Here is a 26,398-nt window from a genome sequence, read left to right on the forward strand (position 1 = left end):
GCTTGTATTATCTTGATATCTTTGAATTGAGTACGTATCGATGAAATGTTATATCTACCTACCGGTGGCGACCTTGAACTTTGCACATCGCATTCTGGCGTAGTATCGGATATGCAACGATAACGGATACTCGTCAACGGTTTACTCGTTCAAAATCAATCAGTCGTGTCGAATAGTTCGTGAACACACAATGTTTACCTACTTTTAAATGACCTCGCGTTAAATTTTTACGAGTGAAGAATGGAGTGTATGCTTGGTGAAAAACGAAAAAAAAAAAATAAGAATTATTTGAGTATCATAACATGTTGCAGGGCGAGGTTCAACGGTGGACATGTTGTAAAACCTCGTGTAAGCGTTTTTTTTTTTTAGATTAACCTCTAATAATGTTTTGGCAGATATCTATCTGATATTATATCGGTGTCCCCTAGGTAACGCTAATAGGCTGAAGGGACTCGGCTCGAATAATCTACCGATATTGGTCGGACTCAACTCCGATAACCCAAAAATATTTGCGGGACTCGATCCAACGTCAGCCTTCCTTATCTCTCTCTCCCTATCTTTCTCTTCCCGATTACTAGGATTTACTTATGCGCTAAGCATCGTCTAACAATGTAATAATATTACAGTTTAAACAACGTGGATACCCCGACAGCTTGTAAAAAATATTTACCTAGCAATGATAAAAACAATGAGACGCTTAGGTAAACACTGTTCGCGAAAAAAAAAAAAATTAGCCAGCGAACTCGACAGTTGCGTAATACGTCGCCGCAGTGTGAGGCTAAGGGGACGTGCTGAATTCGGGTACGGCCGCCCCGTGTCCAGAAATAGACCGATTTTGCACGATTCACGTATGGGCCGCCGGGGACACGCGGTTAAATATAAACATTTTGGATTCCGGCCAGGCGCGTTGCCAAACAGAGCGCGATGGAGTCGGCGGCGGGTCGTTCCGAACGGGGAAGGAGAAACGGGGCAAAAGAGATAAATAAACGAACAGAAAAAAAAAAACAGTCTCCTAAGCGGTGGTAGTGCGTGTCGCCCGCGTATCGCGTCGAAACCACGCGGCCGCCCGTTCGCGTGGACCGCGGAGAAAAGACGTAACCGGAGCCGGTCAACAGGTCGCGCGTACACCCCGGACGAACCGGAGCTCGACCCGACACGGCTGATCGACGGACGGACGCCGCGTGATTCGCGTTCGTCGTGTGCCCGGATCGACTCCGGAGCAACTCCCTGACCGACTCACACCGTCCGGTAGCCGGCAGCCATGTCCTGGTTCTTTTCGACCGACGACGATGACGAGGACGAGAGCCTGCTGTTCAGCCCGGCCCTCATGGCCCGCAGGGCGAGCGAGAGCTGGATCGACACGCCGCCAATAGAGGTTAGACTCGGACGGAACGGAGGGTATCGCGACGGCAGCGGCGTACGCGGGAAATATTTTCGGGAGGGGCTACTACGGGCAGAGTTAAATTACCACTAAGAATTGCCGACGAGACGCAGTAGGTGCTTATCTACATTTCGTTTACACGAATTCTGAATAAGCATAAAGCACCGCTAAGATATAACAGACGTTTAAAATAATTTTTAAGTTTTTAAAACATTTCGGGGGGGGGGGGGGGGGGCTGTAGCCCACTAGCCCTTCCCCTATATACGCCACTGCGCGACGGGGGTGAGTGTGATACGACGTGGTCCCGCTCGCGATGCGTACGTGCACCGCCGCGATTCGCTGCGTTCGTCCTCTCTTCCGAAACGCTACTCGGAATCGTGTGTTGCGCGTACAAACCAACGACTCTCTTGACACGTAACTCTAGGGGAGAGGGTGGGGACGGCGGGAGCTGACGGAAAGACGTGCTATATTCTGATGATAAGAAACGAATTATTACTGCGATTTCGATTTCTCACATTTGCATGCGCTAACGTGATTACACGATAGTCTATAGCTATATTGATGTATAATTAAAGTTTACAATTAATACTTCGACATCGTTCGATATTTGGCTGTTAAATCATAACGCAATAGTGCACGGTAGGGAAGCGCCTTCGTTTATCGATCCACTTCTCTTTAATAATAATTACTATCCTGAATAAAACAAGTAAATAAGGAACTCGAGGAACTTTCCGAATCCCGATCGATTTCCCGACACAGTATTGTCTGGCCGGGACGGTCCACAGCACTTAGTATCGAGCGCTTTGGAAAACTTCAGGTGCAGCACGCCTATCATGTGTCAGGTTAGCCGGAATAATACATCCCGAAGTCTAATGTCCGTAGAACACCACCCCTGGTCGGTCTCGCCGTAGTCCAGTCGACGGGGGATGATTACCGTCACACGTGCTGTACCTGGTCGGATTTCGGAATGAAATGATGGGCCATTGCGCGACGTTATTCCGCCTGTTGTTACGGTAAAAGCAAAAAATAAAAATAATAATAACATTATTTCGCGTATTAGGTTTATGCACGTGTACGAGACCCGTCGCTTTCCGACATTTCTAAAGAAATATAATAACGTTATATGCAAATATACATTATATATATGGTTACGATTTGTGCGAATGAATAAACACGTGAGCTGCAGCGGTGCGCGCGTTCGGTTTGCGTTCCGTCTTGTGCGTCGCAATCGTAATGTGACTGTCAAGTTTCATGGCATGCTATTCCGACTTTTCTTTATTTTGTTTTCTCTTCTAAACTTATCTAATAAAATCGGGCGCAGGTGTCAATCGTCCGTTACAAAAACAACGTATCGAACAATAATATCATTATTGCTCGGATGTTTATGAAATTGCTTTTTTATTCCTATACCGATCCAACTTGATGCGGGCCTGGGTTTGATGCACGTGTTACCGAATCAAATAACACTATTTTAATTTTGCATATCCTACGGTTTTATATTTTAAATGCATATTTTTGGGATTTAAGGATATAAATGTGTATTGATGTTAAGTATAACATGACGAGATGAACAGTTAAACTAAACGAAAAATGTTGCTCAATTGTCTATACATAACGTTCTAACGTGATGTGCCAAGGAAAACGCGGAATCGGACTTACAGTGCAGTGGCCGTAAAAACACGATAAAAAAAAGTCTTCGGTACGCGATTCAGCATTTTACTACTAGAGATTTGGTTTCGCTGCACGGTTCGGTGCGGACGTCTACGGGCACGGGTCCGCGGAACGTATTTAGTCGGAGAAGACGTGACGAAAACCTTCCGGAACTCGATGACGGGACGGGTGAACGTGCAGCGGAAAAGAATGAGAAATAGATTAAGACAATTACATTAACCGAAACGATGGCGAACTCTTCGCGCGAGGTCTCCGGACGAGGTCTAGTGTCGCTCGTCCTGCCGCCAGAAGGGAGTTTAGCTGCAGTGGTGAGGTGTGTCGGGGAGATAATTTGTTAAAGTCCAGAAGAGAGAGGGTGAGAGAGAGAGAGAGAGAGAGAGAGAAATACGGGGAGAACGCGTAACAGGGCAGTGCACTATTCGTTTTAATTATAATAAAAGGAATTGGACTGGGGATCAATAGTGTTGTACGTGTTCCGACCGACGGCGAGCGAACTGTAACACGGTAATTGTGCACGGATACAGTATGGTCACGATATTATTGTGAATCGTAATCGATATTTTTACGGATTCCACACTGCTAGAAACTAAATTACTGGCGTGCTTCGTAGTGGGTTTTCGGGAAATTTTCTGTTTCAAAAACGATGAATCGGTCCTAATGCAGACGGACGAACGTTGCAGCGGTTCGAAGGGATTTCGGCAGCGTTCCGTCGATGCCGACAATCAATTAAGCGGATGCTTGTATTTTCTTGCCGTTCAGTTAATGTTTCAATTGAAATCGATTTCATTTTCTTTCGAACAGCGTATCTCAATGTTATTATCGTCACATATTACGTTGATGGGCAAACGTCATACCGCGACGTGGTAATTTTGTTCTTACACACCGGAGTCGGAAATAACTGCCGTCGAACCCGTACTGAAAATGTTTATGTCAGAACACTAAGTTTCCGTTAACTATACGGTAAAACACGGATACGGTTCACTCAAGTATTGGTAAAAATCGTTAATGTTACCACCGGAATCTCACGTAATAAAATATTTTTATTACTTTTCTTGCTCGAGTAAATAGTTATTTGATTATAGTTTTATTTATTTATTTTTTTTTTTTCATAAAATTATTTTAAATTTAATGCACTGTACATGTAGAATGTGACAAGCGCAATTATTCGATGGATTCGATTGAAAATTCTCAATAAAATATTTTCTTACCGATTTCACTACACATTTATAAGCTTTATACTGTTCAGGGATTATAATATCATACACAAACATTATACAAATAATACTGCCAACGGGAGGAGTGGCTGCCGCTGCTACAAGCGTTTGTCTGAATATTTCAGCGTGTACAAAAATAAATACGACGAACGTGTGTTTTTTAGTTTTATTTTACAGACGTATACACGAGATATATTATTTTGAATATCGTTACGCTCTTGACTATATTCTTAACTGTTATGGAAATAATTAATATTTTACATTGCATCGCGCATAAGTGTTATAATAATTATGAGCGATACAGTATGTTTAAATGGAAGAAGGGTAGGGGGCGAGATCATTCACGTGACATTAGTCATAATTCAGACAAACTGCGGTTTACTGTTGGGGGGTAATAGCAAAAGAGTATAGTGCGAGCGAGCGTATGGAAATATTTTATTTATCAAAAATTATTAGAGTAAAAACAAGATAGAACGTACAAAAAAGAGCGCGTGAGGAACGAAAAGAAGGGGATACGAGGAAAATATTATGTTTGATGGTTTTCGACTACCTTCTCTCGAACGAAGTAATAAATTATACGGGCTTACCAATTTAACCCAATATTTACACACACACGCGTATTTATATATTTATCACGTAAACGCGGGGATATTATGAATAATAAATACGTACCGTTTTGCCGTTTCTTTTATTTTCGCGTAGTACACCTACGTTTGGGACTAGATGAATTGAACCCGCGATAATTTTTGTACCATTTAAAATCGGTAAATTGAGTCCTAGGAAAAAAAAAAAGATAGTAAATAAGTTAGGTCCCTACTGTTATCTCAATTACCTATCGTAGTATATTAAAATATTTAGTGTGATACTCGAAACTTGTATCTGATCATATGCTACGATTCGCAAAAATATTTGGTCTGAATTAGAAGTTACTATCGTGCGCGCAACAAAAAAATAAATAGTACGTTCTAAAAAGAACAACATTTATCGGAGCAATAAAGAGAAATACTCTGATGATACGAGGACCCGATTTGAGTCTGTTAAATCCGTAACATTCAAGTTTTTATCACGATTAAAATACTCTGAAAATAACATATATATTTTATTTTAGTTACAATATCAAGTATTAAATTTATTTTTTAATGTATACATTTTATCATGGTTTCACTATTTGTCTTTTAATAAAGATTATTAGATATTAAAGAAATAACGCAATATGCAATATAATTTTTTTCCCCTGCGGCTCAATTGACCTACTACCTTTATTTTCAGGACCCAATTTACCCGAGAAAAGGTCATTTGGGACCCAATTTACTATCCGCGCTACGTTCAGTAGTATGAAATAATATTATTTTCGTTATCGATCGTTTACCGTACGCGGCAGCCGATGCTTGTTTGGTCGCCGAAAACTTATTCGAATTTCAGTAAGTTACGCGCGCGCTCGTAAAATATACGTGTAGCTGATAGTCAAGGCAAGAACAAGGGGGAGTGTTAGGGGGTTCGCAAGTTGAAAGGAACCACAATGTGTTCTGTAGTCATTGGCTAACAAATATAAAGTATTGTTTTTAACAATTTATAATGACTAAACAAATATACTACTCTTATTTTGATCGAATGTATTATAAATTACTAAATCTGAATAAAAAGTAAAACTAAAATTGTTTTGGGTAAAAGGATCTATTTTTTAGTGAATTCCGACCCAAGGTGTGTAGTCCGAAACTGCGAGTGTGCACAACGGATTCGAGAAGTGTGTATACACTAAATACGAATAAATAAGACTGCTACGAAGGTGTTTTTAAGGAAGCCAGTTTAAGCAAGACTGCTGATAAGGACTTAAATATATCTGTTAAATCTCAAACTATACACCCCGCGTTAAAATTAATAATTATTAAATATTTTTCACATTTATACCGGTCAAAAGTATATTTTCGGTTTAAAAAATAATAAAGGATCGGTAGTTACCTAATAACAATGCGCAATTCGATCAATAAAAAAGAACTATTTTCTAAAAGTTATAACTGACGCCGTATTAAAAATCATATGGAAGGGGGCAGAGGTGGGCTCTGTATCATATCATTGTACGTAAAAAAAAAAAAAATGTGACAACACGAATTTTTATGGAAAACCCGGGGCTGGAAAGGACCCCACCAAATGTAACAGCCCCCGTTATAGATCGTAACCATAATCCGGTGCCGGTGGTGGTGTTTTTTGTTCGCGGGCGAGAACGCGAAAACACAATCAGTCCCCGACCGGTGTCTGGGTGTGCACGTGCGCGCGTATCTTACGAGGTTTTCCGGAGCTTTTTATCTATATCGCGTGGTGCTCGGACGCGTCTGGATTCGATCGAGCCACGGTCAAAACGAAATCCCGTCACGGGACCACGACCGTGACGGGCCGACCCGTACCGCGAGAACGCGTGTCGTTACACAACTACTGTCGTTATCGTTTCGTTCGTACACGTTCCGAAGCCCGGACGATGCGCGCGCGTCGTTAACACGGTTCTTGGATCACGCGAACTTTCCCCCGTTCCACGTCGGTTTCATTTCATCGAACGTGACGAGTGATACTCCGAGTTCGGCCGTCGATCGGATGTAGGACGCCATCCCTAGGCCTAGGTCCGTTGACAACATTATAAACGGTTATTTTTAAATCCTATAGCTATTAATATACGCGGCGACCATACCTATGAGCGGTTGCGTTACGGGGGATTCATCAGGTTTTTTGACGAGTGCTTGAAAAAAAAAAAAAAAACGGTAACGCACTGAAAAGCACAACGCGATTTATCTCTTGGTCCCCTGTCGCTGCGGTGCGGTCAATTGTTCGTACGCGGACCGAGATCCGGGAAATGTTGTTTGCATCTGGGCCAAAAAAAAAAAAAACACGAAACGCGTTGATTATACGCCGAGCCTCATTCGCAAGCCGTTTGTTTAATTTAATTGTAATTTGGAATTTCGACGTTTGTCGTACTTGCAGTAAAATATTGATGAGCTCACGTGAATCTCAGAATCGCAGCGTACTCGGTTCTTCTATAAATCCGGCCCCCTTGCGGTGGATCCGTTTAGTTTTTCAAGCAGACCGTCTGTGAACGCGTTCATCAAAAAAAAAATAATCATACCCGGAACGGGTTTCGGTCGATTGCGTGTTTTAGATCAGTTAATCGATGTGATCCGCAAACACGATAATATGATTGTTATTGATTTTGAATGAACGTCGAACGATCCATAGTTACATATTTTTTCTTTTGTCCAAAGAGCGCGAGTCCGCTGTGCGAGTCGGCGGAAACGTGATCGCGGTTTTACAGCCGCAATAACTACAGCTGTGCGTGTGTTTAATGTCTCTCGTCACTTGCCGTTCAAAGTTATTTCTTCATTAAAAGTCACCCCGCCGTTACATCGTGTTCCTTTCCGAGTAAACGTATTATGAGCTTAACGTTTCGATGTGCTCAGAAAACGTTGGAATTGTCGGTCTAGTTGTATTAACGCGCACACCAGCCGACACATCAACGTGTCGGAAAATTATAATACTATCGGAGACGTGCTGGGTGCGATTCGAACAAACACCGAACGAATTCGATTCGTCGGTTTACACCGTGTTCCATGCACAATGTAGAATATAACACGTTAATAGGTTATAGCATATTTTAGAAATGTGCGTATGAACCGTATAAATTATAATGATAATAACATAGTGTACCACCATAACCGGATTATTGTACGCCGATTTGTAACCTCATGCGTCCGAGCCGTTTGACCGATAATAATTCTATTTCGTATTCACGAACGATTCCCGTACTCGCACGGATGTAATAATGATGTCTTCCGCACGGCAGTTGAAGTTCTGACGATCGTATAATAAGGGCGAAACACGTTTCCACCAAAAGTGTACCTTTCCCTTTTCCACCAAATTATATTTCGGACTGATATCTGTTTTCACCGGATCAGTTTATTACTCGCTTACAATTCCGTAAATTATTTTTTTATTAGTATGAAAAATACACCATCTGTTGACTGAAATACTCGTAGAGTCGTACGAGTATCGAGTTAATAGATTGTCTTTGATTTATCTCATTTAATTGGCTTAAAAGTACATATAAGTACACGAGAAAAATTGTTTTTCAGTAATATTTTTAAGTTAACGATTTTCAATTAGATGTATTATGCTATATAGATATGATAGTTTTTCACCTTTTCGGTACCGGTGGTAAGTAAATGCTATCGTATTTTATTTCAATGTTAAAACAAGTCAATAAAATTAAATTCATTCCAGAGTTCAATAAAGATCATATCAATTAAATATCTAACACTCATAATATTGTGCTGAATACGTTTAACTAGCCTAATGGGTATCGGTAAAAATATAGTTTGGGGGGAAATAGGGAAAGGTACACTTTTGGTTGAAACGTGTCCCGTCCAAAAATATTACCATTCGCTATAGCCGCGTAAACGAAACGGAAATACGAATTAATAATAAAAAAAAATTAACCGTTTTCAGACAACACGGCTGTTGCGGGTAGCTAAACATGTTGCACGGGTTAATGATGTTTTATTTATTGTCCCTTGATAACGGTAAGATATCGACACTTCTGAAGACTCGTTTCGGTCGTTTTGGTCCGGAAAAAAAATGCTATACTAAATAATTCATGTTCTGTTCGAAATATCATTCGTTTGTCGCCAATATAATATTAATTTCATAGTGTTTTTTCGATAATTATTGTTAGTCCGTACCTGCTGTAAAATATCATGAATATTTAACTAAACAAAATACGAATTTTACGCCTTAAATGACGAAGTAATACTGACTGAATAATATGTTTGTCAAAACTATGAACGGCGATAGTTAAAATATTATTATAATATTTTATACGGTAATTCAACGACGATCTCAATGTTGTTCATCTTATCGATATAATGCAAATGTATGGAATCGGCGCGTGGTACTATTAAATATACAATTAAGTGTTTCGTCCCATCACAGTAATCATCGAGTAATCATCTATTTCTGGGTACACTCCGAGCCGCGAAACATTCCATTTAAATTTCGAATCTTTCGAACGGAACGTTTTAACGGTGATGGGGCACCGTCATTATTCCATTTCGTCGTCCATTTTGCCTTGTTCATTTATTGAAAAAGCCATTTAAAAATCATCTGAAACATCTGAATTATAATTTTATATACTTTTTTTTCTTCAAAGTTGATGTATTGATGTGCTCTAATAAAATGCGGTGCAACTAAAAGAGGCGATTGACTCGTCATTGGACGACGCCCACGTCACAGGTCGCATTGATTTACGTATTTATAAATATAATACATCGTGAACATATGACAGTAAAAACTCATTAAATTTAAAACGTTGAAATCGTTCATCCATATGATACAGATATAGCCTACTAAAACAGTTCAACGTAAGTGTGTGTCAAACCAAAAGCGTTCGTTCGTTATTTGAAATTGAAAATTACTTATTGAAGCGACACTGAATAAGAAATAACTACTATTATTAGAATTTTGATGGAAATCTTTCGAAATATTCGAATGACTAAAAAGATTGACAGTGTTGCGGTACAGAACAAATGCACATCTTCAACTGAAACTATAGTATCTATAAGCAGTGTTTCCAAACTTTCGACACCCATAAAAGAACAAAAATAATATATTCAAGCTATCACAATTTTTAACATTTAAATAATCGAATATTAATATAAAGTGAAATAAACTAAGCATAAAGATTTTACGTCCTAAAAATAAAAATTGTCAACCTATTAAAAGACATTATTAATCGAGGATGAAATTTTAAATTTGCTATCGTGCATATTTAAAAATTTTCACTGTACATTTTTGTACATTTGAAAACACTGTACATTTTTGTAAATTTATAAAGTATACCGGATTATAAAAAATATTGTATTGAAACGAAAAATCAAAAAACGTATGAATGAAAAAAATAAAAATAACTTGGGTTATCTGTGTGATGAATATAAAAATTACAAATCATAATTACGATTTTTAATAAAGACTCGACTAATACTTATATTTTTAAATTAAAATTCTATGTCATATTTATTAATGTATTGTAAGGTAAGTAAAATGGTTAATCGTTGAACATTTCAAATTTCTTGGATTTTCGTTTTTTAGTTGCTGTACGGAACAAGCGTAATAGATTTTGTTAAAGTTGGGTGCGCATTGAATTTCGACCCCTTTTTATCTATTTTTTTTTTTTTTTTTTGTAATTTTTCTCTAGTTTTTCAAAAGCTTTTTCTACGCTACTGGAAAATTCAAAACATGACCTCTTTAAAGTACCGACGAGATGAGATTTCCAATCGATCGATAGTTCTGCGAGAAACTTTTAAAGAACTCTTTCCACCAACAAAATAAGTACATACACAACTAATAAATAAAATAAAAACACCGTGGAAAGACCAATACCTGGTTCGGAATCTAAAATGCATTAAAGTACATTTGCATACTTATTATTGTTCTATAGACCGCAATGTATATTCTATGGAATCGGCTTGTCGAGGAAAAAGAAAATATTTTAAGAAATGTACCGTAATTTAAAGGAGAAATGAATATTAAGGACTATAATATGATAGGTAACCGAAAGGAATCGTATTGTGTACAAAATTAGTTTATTTTGCGGAATTAACGCTGAGAGTAAACGAACTACATCGTTTTCCCTAAGGATATAAATGTATTAAATCTCTTTGGAAAGTATGAAAAATGCATTATAACGAACAAAATGTATAGCTTAATAATAAAATAACATAACACTTGTATTATTATTCGCAAACGGCGCATTAAGAGCATTAAATATTTTTATGGAAGATTATCAACTTCAAATAATGAACGCTACGAATCGCATCGTTCATCAAGTTCCGCTGGTATACTTATGAGAAAAGTATGATGTGCGCCATTCGATCACCATTGACACGCGAGTTATTCATTTTTTCCGTCCCAACAAATTATAATAATTTTAAAACGTTGTTCTGAAAAATGTTAATATACATATATTGGTATTGGCTAAGAATAAAATTATTAAAAATAAAATAAAAAATAAAATAATTAAAATTCACAGTATTGGGTGTCATGCAATAGATACAACCGTACCCGTGAGTACTGAAAATCATATTCAATCAAAATCTTGTTCGATCGCATCAGTGGCAACAATTAATATTATAATTATTAGAATAGCCATAAATAAACATTGTATTTTTTAAACCAGATATAACTCTCGGCACCAATCCGATTATTTTTATTGCTATGTTTTTAAGTTTTCAAAAAAAAATATGCTTTTGTTTAATAACCACGATTTCACATCGAAAAAATAATAGGTAATTCCACGCCTTGTTTGTACGTTAACAATTTTCTCATTGTTCGAAAGGTAATTGTTTATTCATCTCTACGAAATACATCGTACCTGTTTTGTGTTACTACTATTTACACGTGCAGTCATTATTTATTTAACGAGTCGACAAAATACTAGTTGCACCCTTGGCGCTCGACAGACACGGTTTGTAACAAATTAGTGAAAATTCATTTTTTACTATACATACTCACGTATATAGTATTCGGAAACACTTGGTAATATATTCACGTGACAGGTGTGTTTAATATGTAAACCGAATTTTATTTTTAGGGCCATATTAAATTTATTGTATCAATTGTATACTAGTGGTTTTTTTTTAACTCATCGATACACAAGAGCCCCATCTTTTTTTAAACATCGTGCAAACAGTATAATCTTCATTTTGCATATAATGGGTAGTATAAGAGGGGTTGGGGATTCAAACCATTGCCTAAATTTCAGCTATTAAAGAAATCGATAGTAATAAAAATAATTACTACCTAAATATATCAACCCACCCTCCCCTATTAATAATTTTACATAAGCTCTTAAATACACGCACATGTGAATAATAAAGATAAGAAATATTTAATGAACTCCTTAAGAGATATAATTATAATAACCAATTAATTTATAAAAATAAATAATTATAAAATGTATGACCACTAGTTTTGTTGTTTTTTTTTTTTTTTTTTTAATACATTAACAAACAATATATTCTCCTATTTAAACGATCAACTTCATAAATGGCTTAACACCTTGATATCTCTGAAATATATTAACTACCATATTGTTTTAAACTAACTGAATTAAAACGGGAAATCGCTCATCACAGTACAGTGGGTTTTCAATATTTTGATTTAAAAATGTTTTTTTTTCTTTTTACAAAAATCGATTTCTTCGTTATGGTTCAAATATTAGGAATTTGTCGGCAGTTTAATTTTCATAACATTTCATTTAGAAGTTAAAATGCATCCCTTTTAATTATGGTTTTCAAAAGATGATATTATGCTCAGAACGTTATCGCGGAAAAAAAAATGCGATCGTTTACAATTCTTGGCTGTTTTTCATCGATAACCGCTCGGATATATGTTTGTATGAAAAATGACACTACTAAAAGTATATTATATATTAGATTTCCAATCTAAACAGCGACAGTACACGTAACTCACTTTTTCCCACCTTCGATTCCGAAGTTTTTCTGCTGAAAGACAGAACGAAAAACACATTTCATTTTCAAAATCCAATAAGTACAATCCAGCCTTCGGCTCGGCTCGGAATCCGAGATAAATATTTTCGGAAAACGAGACGCGATCGGTCCGCATCGTTATTACGAGTGCACACCTAATATCCGTATTCGCGTTACATGTGGAAAGCGATATACGGCAATATACGTGCAGTTCACCGTATCCGAAAGGGGCGTATTTAGACTTACTTCTAAGGGTGGGTGGGAGTGACTCAAATTTTTTATTTAATTCAAGCTCAAAATTTACAAGTAAAATTTTTATAATATTTAAACCAGGTGAATCCTTAATATTTGTGATTTTTTTTTTAATCTTAAGCCAGATCTACTTAGAATTAACTTTTGTGTAGTTCTTTTTTAACACCTGACTATATTTTGAAAGTTACGCTTGTGTTTAATTTGATTTTTCACTAAGTATGGACTCGGAAAAAAGCCCAATTCAGTATTCACAGGCACGTGTAATTTTATTTCGTTATAAACTGATCCACATTAAATAAATTTGAAATGTGTATCTCACATATAATCGATTCCTTAAATACGTATTCAGGAGGCGATCGCCCCTTCACCCCCCCTCCATAAAATACGCCCATGGTACCCGATCCAAACGACCGTGTACGACGAACGGGAGTCACATGCACGCGCGTAGGTCGTTCGACGGTACGGTCTACCGAATCGCATATAAGCATAATGTTCATTGTTAGAGAACCCAATGAAAATATTGTTCCACGATTGGCTCTAATCCCAATGAGATAACGACTTCGCTATCAATTATCTGTTTTCAGTTATCAAATTTGATAAATCACGGAAATTATATTTCCAAAAAAAAAAAATTATTTATTTATTAATTATTTATTAAAATATTTAATAATAAATATCTAATAAAAATATAAAATAATAAATGCTGGTATGTATTATAAGAGCCTGAAGGTATAAATAAATTTATCCACTAAATAAAGATACCAATTTTAAATTTAATATCAAATTTTTATTTCAGGATAAAACATTGTTTCAAATAAAATATGTTAGTTATCTAAAAATAAAAAATAATATAAAGAATTGTAATTCATATAATCATATCAACAAATAATATAACTTAACATTTTGTATTACTTATCAGTCTATAAAAATAAAAAAATAAAAAAATATATATCATTGTAAAATCAATACATTCATCACTTCGTTCAGAGTATAAAATATATACATAATTATAATGATTAAAATATTTATCCTGCAAGTACTTTTAAAATAAATAGTTGTTATTCGTATCAACAAATAATATAAATTAAAATTTGTACTACTGTTCAGTCTGTAAAAATGTAAAAAAAAAAAAAAATTAACTTTAAAAGACTTTATTAGCAAACAATTCGCTGGCCATTCGGAATACTGGAGTGGTGGTTCCAATGATTAAAATTTAACTTTCCAAATTCAGAAACCTAACTATTTATATAATTTATACATAATATGTTTGATCTTATGTTAACGGTATTCCCGATTTCTCTAACAATGTAATTTGTTATTTTTTTGGAAATATCATTTTGTCAAATTTCAAATTCCAAATAAAAGTTTAAAAGCATTAAAATATTCAAAATTCAGAAATTTCATAACAGATCATTTTTGTGATTTATCAAATTCGATAACTGATAACAGATAATTAATTAATAGCCAAGTCGTTATCTTATTGGGATTACAGCCAATCGTAGAACAGTATTTTCATTGGGTTTTCTAATAATACACACTATGCTTATATGCTACCGAATCCATCGTCTCTCGGACCGCGATGACGTACAAACACGACCTCCGACGAGTAATCAAACTCCGTCTGACCTTAACGTGAACATTTGTACGCTTCCACAATGTTAGTTCATTATTTCTCGTACGAGTATGCACTTGTCACTTCGTACAACGTAAAATTTAAATTTGTTCTTTACATGACTGCGAAAATTACCAAAAGGGTAATGAAATCCACCCGACTTTCCGATGTCTGGTTTTAATTTTGAAAAAATATTTTGATTTCTTAACATCTTAGCTAGGATAATTAAGAAGCACTTTTTCTATGTATGGATCTATTGTTCTAAAAAAAAATTGATAATTTCGAAATTATTCCAAAAAAAATGTAATAATTAATTGTTTTTTAACACTAATTGGGGAAAAAAAAATGAAAAATCGACTTCCTAGTTGTTCTAGGAGAGAAGATGTGGATGAAGATGCATATGTACAAGTATAGTCTAAATTAAAATCTGGTTACGAAAAGTATATTAAATTTGCTTCGGCTTTTTTGTCTAAATGCATTGAAAATATGACGTGCTCCAACCCTTCAGACGTATTATCCAACTGTGTAAAAAATTATCATTCGAAAATAGTGTTGAATTTTGTCCGGCAAACAGTTATAATTTATTTTATTTAGTTCTGGAAGCCCTTTTGTGTAGCAATAATTTTTTTATTTCAAGTTTCTTAAGAATCGAATTTCATTCAATTGAATATTTTAACTTATTAGGTACTAACAATAGATAACCACTGTGAATTACGTACTTATTCCCGTTCTCTGTACCGGATAACAGTGTTATTATGTAAGTTACCGTCACTTGTAAACAAGAGCGAATTTGAACTCCTTTGCTGTATAAATATGGTATTACGAATGATGCGCTATTCTTAATGTGCGGTCATTGGCAGCGGTATATAGATTTATGGTAATAAACAGATAAAATATTAGCTGAAGGATTATTAATGTGAATTGATTCGTTAGTTCGTCCACCAGTCACTCTTTTCCGCGCACGAATTATTATGTTGAAGTTAGTACTAGTGTGTTTGCTGGTGGGACGTTTTTTCAAAATACGGGGCACGCCTGCGTTCGAGAGGGAAGCGAAAGATTACTGGAACGACGGAAAACGCCGGTGCAAGTGGACTCGGCCGAAGGAAGTCTTGGTGCACGGAAAACATTAATTTCATTAGCGTCGTTGCCGGCCAGGGACTGCAAATGACGTTACGGGCGTACACGGACTACGATAAATAAATATGTATACGTGCAGTGATCGCACCGTGAAGTGTATATAAAACGGGCGAACTTACGGACAACTCGAGATGTTGTTTGAAAAGTTCGGACGGCGTTTGATTGTTTGATCGGACGTCGGCATTTTCGAGCATATTCGCAAAAATTCATGTCTCTAAGTGTAACAGCCCGTTTGCTGTCAATTCTTGGTGCTGGTTTCTCTTTATCCCCGTACGGTTTGTCGCAATTCTTTTTTCGAAACGTGATTAGTGATGCAGCACGATGCATATTATTTATCGTACCACTACGCGTCCGTTGAGCGTAACCCGACTGAGGCCGATTTGACAAACCAGAACCGTGGTCGATAACAATAATTTATCGGAAACCGCGGTACATCGTACAGAAACCATGTGCTCTCGTATTTATTGTTCTGATAACCGAGTTTCCCGTTCGGTGGTTTCGTATTAAGACCGTACAACACACGCCCAACCCGTGCGGTGGGCCTCTTCAAGAAAACACGCGGAGAATAAATGCTTTCTACGACATCGCTACACTGTGATTAGAATAAAGTTACGATCCCCTGGACGCAAGTAGTGTTACGTGTATATATAAATACATGTATTTCGTCCCGCGCTGTGAACCAAGTTGAAAATAGCTTTATTATCTTCGGATGAAAAATACATAAAAAAAAAAACTAAGTAGCAAACAATTTTGTTTTCCGTAAAATTAAAATAACTCGTTCGGCAGAAAAACTTTGCACTCAAAGCCTCGTAGGCGGAACATCTTTAATAAATAATCGTAACAACTGTGGTATCGAAACAGTAAGCATTTCGAGACACTGCACGTAATGTATTGGTAATTGTAACGTTATCGATCACGTCTGTAGCCGGTCACACTGCCGACGGTCGTCGTTTGATTTGCTCACACGTCGGCCGGGCAAAGAAAGGGTGGTGTCCCAGCAGTTCACCCTTGTCCAAACGGTCTGGATTTTTTCGACTGTAAAATTTTAATTCTAATCGAGTTGGGAATGTATAATCCTCCCCTCCCACACACACACACACACACACACACAAGATAGTATTCCGGGCACGCTCCCTTGGTCAGTTATACATTCGCCGAAGACGCGTGTTGCACGAGTTTTATTTCAAAAAACCCAATAACGGTACGCACGTAACATGTAATAACATCATATACGTTACGACGACCGCGTATAAATAATTAAAACGGATTACGGTCGGCGCTGCCCAACAACACCGTTCGTTTCGCACCGGAAATTGTACACACGCGCGTGCGCTCGTATCATCGTATCGAAATCGCATTGTTGAACGCAAACACGTAAGGGCTTATTTCGAGAGGGGGGAACGAAGGAGGCGATCGCCCCCCCCCTTCTAAATTCGAGGAATCGATTATACGAGCATGTGATACACACGTTACAAATTTTTTTAATGTGGTTCATTTTACAACGAAATCGAATTACGCATGGCTGCGAATACAGAATTGGGATTTTTGTTGGGTCGATACTTAGTGAAAATCAAACAAAACACAAGCGTAACTTTCAAAACACAGACAGGTGTCGAAAAAGAACTGCACAAAAGTCGATTCAAAGTGGATCCGGCATTGGATTAAAAAAAAAAAAAAAAAACCAAAAATATTAAGGATTCACCTGATTTAAGTAGTACCGAAAATTCGACTTGAAAATATTGTTCGTAAACTAAAGAAAAAAAATTTGAATCGCCCCCTCCCCCCTAGAAATAAGTCTAAATACGCCCTTGCATACATGTTTTACGTAAACGTGTAAGTGGTGACGTTCGATCGAATTTTCGCGCGTCGAAGCGTTCGCGAAAAAACAAGGGAAAAAACAAAGCAAACGATCGGTAAAATATGTCCGTCGGGTTCCGTGAGGTCTTGACGCGCGGACACGAAATCCATTTTTTTCCCCCTCGTTTCATTTCGCACTCGTATCGAACGCGTATTTCACAATATTGATCAGCGATGTCCGTTCGAAAGTTGACGCGCATCGTTACGTCGGATGATACGACAGATTCGTTCCGAATCCCGTGCCGCACCCGCAGTTCGTTACTCGTACGCGATGATCCGATTCCAACGATCGGGTGACACCGCCATCACGTTTGTGGTAATAACCTACGAGTGGTCTAGTGCCGCAGTCGTTACGAACACTGTTTTCGGTGCAACCGGTTCGTCTCGACAGACCGTCCGGTTTCCGGTATGCGCGCACTTCGATTTCGAACGCGATAACCGTGCACCGGAGGAAAGACCGAACGAATAAAATCTCGTTGTCGTTCTCGTCGTTCCTATGGTTTTCGCAACGATCGAATCGAGCAGACGAAACGGTCCGTAACCGTAACGGGACGCTATGGTAGAGGGAGTCGTTCGTTGTTGTTTGTAGTTTACGACCGTTTCGGACGGTACGAAAATATTATACATTATTTATGTGTACCCGATCACGGACGTGCTGTTTGCCGCACCGTCGGAACCGCTTCGTTCGGGGACCGTCAGGTATACGCAGCAACGCACGTGTACGCCGACCGACTTTCGATGGTGCGTTAAGAGGATTACTTAAACGCTCCTCCGCTCAATCTCTCTCTCTCTCACACACACACACACACACACACACACACTCTGTCCACCGATTTGCCTATCTTTGGCGGTGGTGCGTGCGAATGTTAAAACGATAGAAAGTGCCGAGATTACAATGATAAACGGTTAGATAGGTCTGCTGCTCCTCCGCTAACGCGCACATTCCCGTCGCTCCGAAAACCAACCGAAAGCCGGGCCTCGTTTTTCGCTCCTGCGCTTTTATATAAACACGACTGGGGGCCAATTAGTCTGCGTATCGCCCCTGTCCGGGATGATTTGTGCGCGAATTATTCGTGTTGATTTTTATGTTCGTTTCACCGTCCCGAAAACGGCCTCCTCAAACGGACACCTCGCGAAATTCTCAGCGTTCGTACGCTAATAATGCGCATCGTCCGACGTGCCTTGTGCTCCGTGCGCGCAAACGTGTATAGTTTTCTTTCGATTCCAGCCGCGGATCCAGCCTACCATAGCGGCAGGGGCGGATTATAAATAAGTATACTCTATAAGTCGACTGATATCATACGATTACAATAATATTGTTCTTATCGACTGTTCATTAATTTATGTTATAAAAATAAAATACGACAATTTGTGATAATAAAAATACATTAGAATGTTATTACGCAAGATAATGCGATTCTTAACAGTACATCAAATTAAATTAACACATTTTGATACGGCCAACGGGGGGGGGGTCGCCCCTACCACCTCTCCCAGGATCCGCGTCTGTTCGATTCAATTCCGTTTCATTATCGTTATGATTTACTAAATTATTACATAAAAAAAAACGTTCGCGTTTTAATATAAAAAAAAAAAAAAAATTGACCCTTTGGTATAATATCGTACATCATATCATGTAAAAAAAAGAATTCGAGGAACTATAGTGCTTCGTAGCCGATCGCGTCACAACAGAACTGTGCAAATCAAATCTACGATTATCTTTGCGACTGTTGAGGTTCCATGGATCATACTATATGTATAATATTATCGTTCATTACGATTTATATTTCTACTTATAAACCAGCGGAACAAAAATATTAAATGTTTTATTGATGGAAGAAATCAAATTTTATTTATATTTTATATCCTTTGAATGTGTTGAAAATCAGTGCTCCGTCATCACGAGTACACACGTTCAGCTATATCCCAAACGACGCGCGTTTCGGACTTGATACACTCGACAGCAATGTTAGACCGCACTAGTTCTATGCACCGTAAATAATTCGAAACACTCAAAATTTGTATTATAACGGTTGTTGAGTAATGATAACGCGTCTGATAAGACTAAATGGCTTTGAATTTTTTCCCGCCGACGCGCAGCACAAGAGTGCAATGGATCAGATACGTCAAATGTTGTTCGCAGACGATTAAATACACGGAAAACTTATGCATTGTTTCGGTAGTGCTATCGTTCAAGTTTAAAAATCAAACATCACGTGGAAATACGATGTATATAAAATGGTATAGTCACTCGCGCTGAAAAGTGAGTGGACATTTGACGACATTTAGTTTGCACAATTGTCCAACAGGAGCGCTAAAAAGGCCTATTGCTACTCATATTTATTATATTTACCTCTATTACATTATAGACGTTTAAATATATTTATTGTTTAATTTTTTTTTTTTTTTTGATCAATTACCATTGACATGTATTAATAAAAACAAAATTGTTAAATCACAATAATATATTGTGTATAATATACTGTTATGCGTTATTAGATACTAGAGCGCCGATTAGTACGCATTCGTATATTTATTCTGATTGATAGTATGATATGCTAAATGAACACATCATTTATTTTATGGCATGACGATTAAAACTATTATTTTCGTAATAATTATTATTATAGTTTTAAAAATATCACTAAAATATCAATAATTGTAGTTTGAGAAAGTTCAATTCAATCCGGCGATGGTTTATCTCAAAATGATATGAAATTTTTTAAATATGCGCGTATTATACCAATCAATGTTTTATTTTAAGTATAGCTAAAATTATTATAATAAAATGCAATTAAAATTTAGGTAAAATCATTTATTTTATAGTACATTTACTTATATGAATTGATTCATATTTTTTGTTATAGATTAAGGCCAGTAGTGCACACAGATGATACACAGGGGTTAAAGGGTCAAAACTTCCCCACACCCCGAAATTTCTGATTTCCTCATAGAGTTCTACAAAATTCCTCTCTCTGGGAAATGATTATATGCATAACCTCCCCCAAAAAAATACTGTGTGTGCTATTGATTAAGACTATGAAAAAAACTTCAGATATGAAAATATGACTAAAATATATTGTTTATCGATTTTCAATAAATAACTGACATTAAACATTTAATACACTTCTGTTAAGTATACTTACTTGAAGTGTTTGTAAATTAATATAACATTAATATCACCTTTAGGATTTATAATTGAACATCCTGCAATACAAAAGATGATCGAAGTAAGTAATTTATTGGCTATTTAATTCATAAACATCGTATATTCGTGTGCTGAGTTATAATTACAAAAACAAAATAGGCCTTTTTAGCGTTCATGGCGGAAAAATTTTCAAACTAAATGCCGTAAAATAATGACTCAAAAATGTCTTAATCAAATATAGTAAGTACGAATATACCATTTTATATACATGGTGCGTGGAAGTCACCGAAAAATGTCTACTCAATCGGCTCATTCTGTACATCTGTACATGTATAAAACCTAAATTTATATTCTACGAGATTGGTTTCGATCACCAACAACCCGGAGGTGATTGGAAGTTGTTTACGATCGACACACGGACGGACATGACGATTTGATTTTAAGTTTGCTTTGGTCCAAATCGATGCCCGAAGTAGACGTTGAATGTTTTTTTCCATCCACTCGACAGCCAAGTGTGCACAATAATATTACGCCCTTCGACTATAACGGTGCGGTCAACTCTGAAATATAATTCGCGTGACTTGATGCGCAGACACAAATAATCGCCGAACAGTCGTATCCAGTGACGTGTATAGATGCTTGACAGCACCGCATACGTGAATTTTTCTCAAAAGAGAGAATGTTTATGTGTTTGTGTGTGCGTGTGTGTAAGAGTGAGAGGGAGAGAGAAATCGTAAGGCAGGGTTAGATAAAACCAACCCTCTGCCAACGTAATCCGTTTACTACGAAGGACTGTTGGGGCAATATCAATAAATCAAAAATATTATATATACTTCACGCGTGTTATACCCTACGCGCTGTGTATTGCTATTATATTATTATAATAATATCCCTAGATGTAGTTTCATAAAATATTCCTGCCATCGTTATGGCCATAGAGCAAAGGTTTTCTCTAATGGATAACATAGCGTTAAAAATGTTTTGTTGAAAAACTCGATTAAGCGTGTTCATCACTATTGTTTTAATGAATTTAATTCAGACAAACTGCTCGTAATTTGGCTGGCTGGGCGAGCACGAATTTATCTTTGCTCGTTAAGTTTGCAAAACAAAGAGTAAGACAAAATAAAAGTTAAAAAGTATTCTTATCCTAAATTAACTACCAAAAGTTAAAAACAGTAGAAAGTTTAACCAAACTCCGTTAAAAATACATTTTTATTTTTGACCTTAAGTACAGCGAGTTAAATTATCCTTTTTATTCCTCTTTCCCATTAAAAAAAAAAAAAAAAAACTAACAGATTCCATCACATTTGACATCATCAAATATATTGATTAAAAAACCACCTATGACAAACTTATAAGTTTAAGGGAACATGAAATCAATTAATTAAAAACTAACAGGTGATTTTTTTAACGAGACTAATTGATTAAATTATGCAGTGAAGAATTGAAAAGGTATCTTGATATAATGTAAATTAATTAAAATCAACTCGACTTAAACCAAACATCGATCAAACTACTGAACACTAGATGGATGTCTAAAAAAAAAAAAAAAAACAGTATATTTCTTGGAATCAGTGATGGGCTTCATATTGTAGTAACATGAGCGCATTGTCATTGAAGTAGAATCATACAATCGAAGTCGAGTGGAAAACAAAATTTTTAATTACGATTGGGTTGTCGTCATTAAAAGAATCATATACTTCTTCATGACAGATGATGGAGAAATCTTACACCGTTTCATTATTCTCGTCCGTTTTTTTATTCCATTTCAGTAGATAGTACTCTGGGAACAGCGTGTTAAAATGTCTGCGCTACGTGCCATAGTTACGCGCTTTAACTTCCATTTATACTCGTTATACGCACACGTACCGTATTGCACGTGTGCAGGATAATATCCTCAAAGTGAAAATACCGGTGAATCGTGTTTATTATATCGTTTTCATTTTTCGAATTTCCTGCATCGATCCATGTTTTTTCATGATTCAATCATCGTTCTCCACGCGACAAGGGCATTAATGCTTATGGTTTTTAAACGAATACCTACTTGTCGATTTAGCGTCCTACAAACCAAATGTATCGATCGCATACATCAGCTGTTCCCGGTCGATTTGTATTGTTTTAAATAACTTGTACTGGCACAGTGATTTAAAAACGTTCAATCAATTAACACTGTTGATCGTCATTCCGGGCTGAAGTAAAACGTGTATCACCCGTATCTTACCCGACGAATTATATCCTCGATCGTATAAAAACTAAAAATCCCCGTAATCGTGTGCATTAATGTTATAGGGTTTTTTTTTTGAAATCGAAAACCGCAGAACATTTTTATTTGAAATGAACGAAACCAAAAAAAAAAAAAAAAACATACTACTATTTTCAATGCTTATAATGGTTATGAAAACACGGGAAATAATGAAACGACACACAACTGCACTCGTTTAAGTTGCTGCATTCGTTGCACTTCGTAGACTTCGTATTCATAGACGACGCACGTGTAACCGATCTATCTGTGTGCGGGTGTGTGCACCGTCGACTGCGTTTAATACGCACCAGCTGATTTAAATATTTCATAGCTCGTGAATTATGCATTTTTAATTTGCTGCACTTATCGCTCGCACAGCGCTGTCCATTAAAACAGATGTCCGGCACACGTTAGCGGGCAATTACGCCGCTATGGTAATTGCGTCCCTTGCGAAGGGGACACGCGCAACGGGATCGAGAGTGCTGCGACCGTAATCCTCCCCGGTCGCGTACAACCCAAAACGGTGTTAGAATTACTGCATTACGTTTTGCATTTTAATTTATTTATTTTTCTATCGATACAGTTTAAAATCTACGGTGTACAATACGAGTACGTGCACGATTCTATAACTTTTTTTTGTTTACGCTATCATACTGCATTCGGTTTAGTTTTCGATCATTATTTAACTACCGAAAATGATGCGGAAAAATCCGTTTGTCACATTAAATTCGAATTAATGTTTGTTATCAGAAGCGTGTTTTGGTTTCACGTTTTTGGTTTACCTCCGGAAACCATATGTTTGGCTTTTGTTATCGGTTACGGTACGACTTAAAATTAATCACTCTTCGCGCTGTATGACACGGTAGATTTATATTTAACTGCTTTGTGTATTGCATTAATAGTTGATATCGTTTTATTTTGGAACATTATCATAGATGATCACATTAATCAACAGACACCCGATTGAATACTAATCAATTGTTTCGGGAGATGAAATACATTTATAGAAACTCTGGCAATATTTTATAGTATAGAATCGGTATATTTCATAATTTAATTTGAATTCGAGTACATTCGATTGAAAAAAAAAAAAAAAGAAATAAGCAATACGGGTGTACTACGTTTTGTATAAAGTATCATCGTTAGTCTATACTAATGCAATGAGAATTATTACGTTACCGCTTTAACTTTTTCAAACATTATTGATCGTTTGTTGAGAAATAGGCGCAGAATATAATTAAAATAATCAGGACGGTCGTCAGATATTTTCCACCCTAAAACGAAAATTGTATTGCCTCTTTTTATTTAAAGGTATAAAAAATCGAAATTATAATATGCTGTAATCATTCGCAGCTACATCAATCTAGTAGAGCTAATACGATAATAGTGAAGATTCATGGCAGTAATTATTGTCATCTGTTGTCGATATTTATCTAATTTTGCCACTTCTATTTCTTTAAAATTGTATACCACCCCGAATTGGTTGCTTGTTTCCTAGAGACGGGCCTGGTAATAATGACGAAGAGGAATTTGTTGTATTTTAATCGAAACAATCGATTTTCAACTCGATCTCGTCAACTTTGGTTAACGAAAGGCATTTTGAGTCGTTACCCTTCAATGCTACGCGCAACAAGGAATCAACGATAACAGAGCAGAAACACCTATTCCGGTGACGGTGTGTTGATTTTAATTTTCAACTATATATTTCACTGTCACGAAAAATCATTTACCGTCAGTGTTCGCACCGAATCGTTATGTGTACAGACGTGCGAGCGTCCTGGCGATTATTGCTAGTGAGCAAATGATGCCAGAGGAAAATCTCGTGCGCATTCTATTGTTATTATTGCCTACGTCGTACGTAAGAAAAAATAACGAAGGCGCTTGTTCAAAGAGCGTATTATGCACGTAATGCACGTTGAAGGGAAAACAATCCAATTCAAGTAAAGTGTCTGCAAGAGAAATCTCTTTACCTCTTTATTTTTCTCTATCTTAACTCTCCCCCCCCCTGGAAACAGCAATTGTATGCGTATACGTTTCTACGTCCGCGAACAAATACGGTTATTAAAAAAAAAAAAGAAGAAAAAAAAACTGTTTAAAAATAAAATTTCAACATCTCCGGAGAGATCTGGTGAATATTCTAATGTTTACAACAAAGGTAATACGGTTGTTTGTTGATATTACGTTCAACATGTATAAGTATATAGGTATATATATATACACACGCATGTACACTTTATTTTATTTCTGGAAGTCGCGAACGTTTCCTATTAGTCTAAAAAGTCTTGTGTCTTGTGTTTTATTTCACCAAATAATGTAATTTTTTTTTTTTTTCAATAACAAAAATATATTTTTCACGATATAATTTTACATAGCAGTAAAGCGTAACACCGAAAACTTCTAATTCCCGTTTATTTTGTACCGGTCGTTAGTATCGTTATATGCGGCACGAATGTGTAGACGATGTTATGTGACAAAATATATGTACGAAATGTCAACTATACGTTAGTCGTCATAAGGTATTTAAACAAAATTTAATATTTTGGATAAGGGTTTGAGAATAGGGGTGAATAGTCGATACGTGTCACTCGTTTATCGGAAAGTCAACTTCACGTCGCTACTGGTTAGTACCGCTGCTCCATAAATATATATATATATATATATCTGAAGGTTCGTAATCACAGCCGTTTAACTCTAAGGGTATTTATCGTCCAATGCGCATATGTCACCGGAATAATGTGTCAGGGATGGTTTTCAGATTATTTTAACTATAATGAGCTAAAAGTCATAGGTATTGTTTCTTAACACAAAATAGTTGTAAAATATTTCTAAATTAATATACATTTCGGTTGCTTTGAGCGGTCACTCAAAATGTATGGTCATACTTCATTGCCATACGTTTGAAGTGTCTCGTGCAGGTATACCCAACTTAGCACGAATGAAATCGAGTCAACGTTGATGTCACAGTTCTATCGTAGTTCGGACGTGTTTTGCAAATTATAATGTGTAATTTTCGGGTACTGATGTACCGTATAAAATACAACCTTGCCCATAATTCGTTTGAACGTTTGCGTGGAAATCGAAAATCAAATATTCTCGTGAGCAGTAGTTTCTTGATTTATTTATTTTCATTATTTCAAACGACACGACCGCAAGGAAACTAGAATTTTCCCATTGTGCTCTTTGAACTATTCGTTCGTAGCGTTTCGGACGCACACTACGTCGATCGAACCGACGGTTTGCACTCGGTGTTATTGAAGCGTACAGGTTAAGGAAAAAATAACCCATCCACCCTCGAAAAAATAATTCATTGATATCTCGTGATTTAGTACAGATCTCGGAATCGAACCCACTCAGACCGG

The 26,398-nt window shown here is 36.7% G+C and overlaps 1 protein-coding gene across 1 annotated transcript in view; it reads left to right on the top strand.

Moving 5' to 3' along the window:
• The first annotated feature begins 994 nt into the window (after nucleotides 1-994).
• The window catches only part of LOC112679204, a 64,469-nt gene continuing 39,065 nt past the window's right edge, over nucleotides 995-26,398 (top strand). Inside the window, exon 1 of the mRNA XM_025552219.1 lies at nucleotides 995-1,375. Coding sequence (XP_025408004.1) covers nucleotides 1,262-1,375 — 114 coding nt within the window. The 5' untranslated portion in view covers nucleotides 995-1,261. The remainder of the gene's footprint in view (nucleotides 1,376-26,398) is intronic.

Source organism: Sipha flava, unplaced genomic scaffold (genome assembly GCF_003268045.1).
Source record: "Sipha flava isolate LNK unplaced genomic scaffold, YSA_version1 0_pilon_pilon, whole genome shotgun sequence".
In the NCBI taxonomy this organism is placed as follows: domain Eukaryota; kingdom Metazoa; phylum Arthropoda; class Insecta; order Hemiptera; family Aphididae; genus Sipha; species Sipha flava.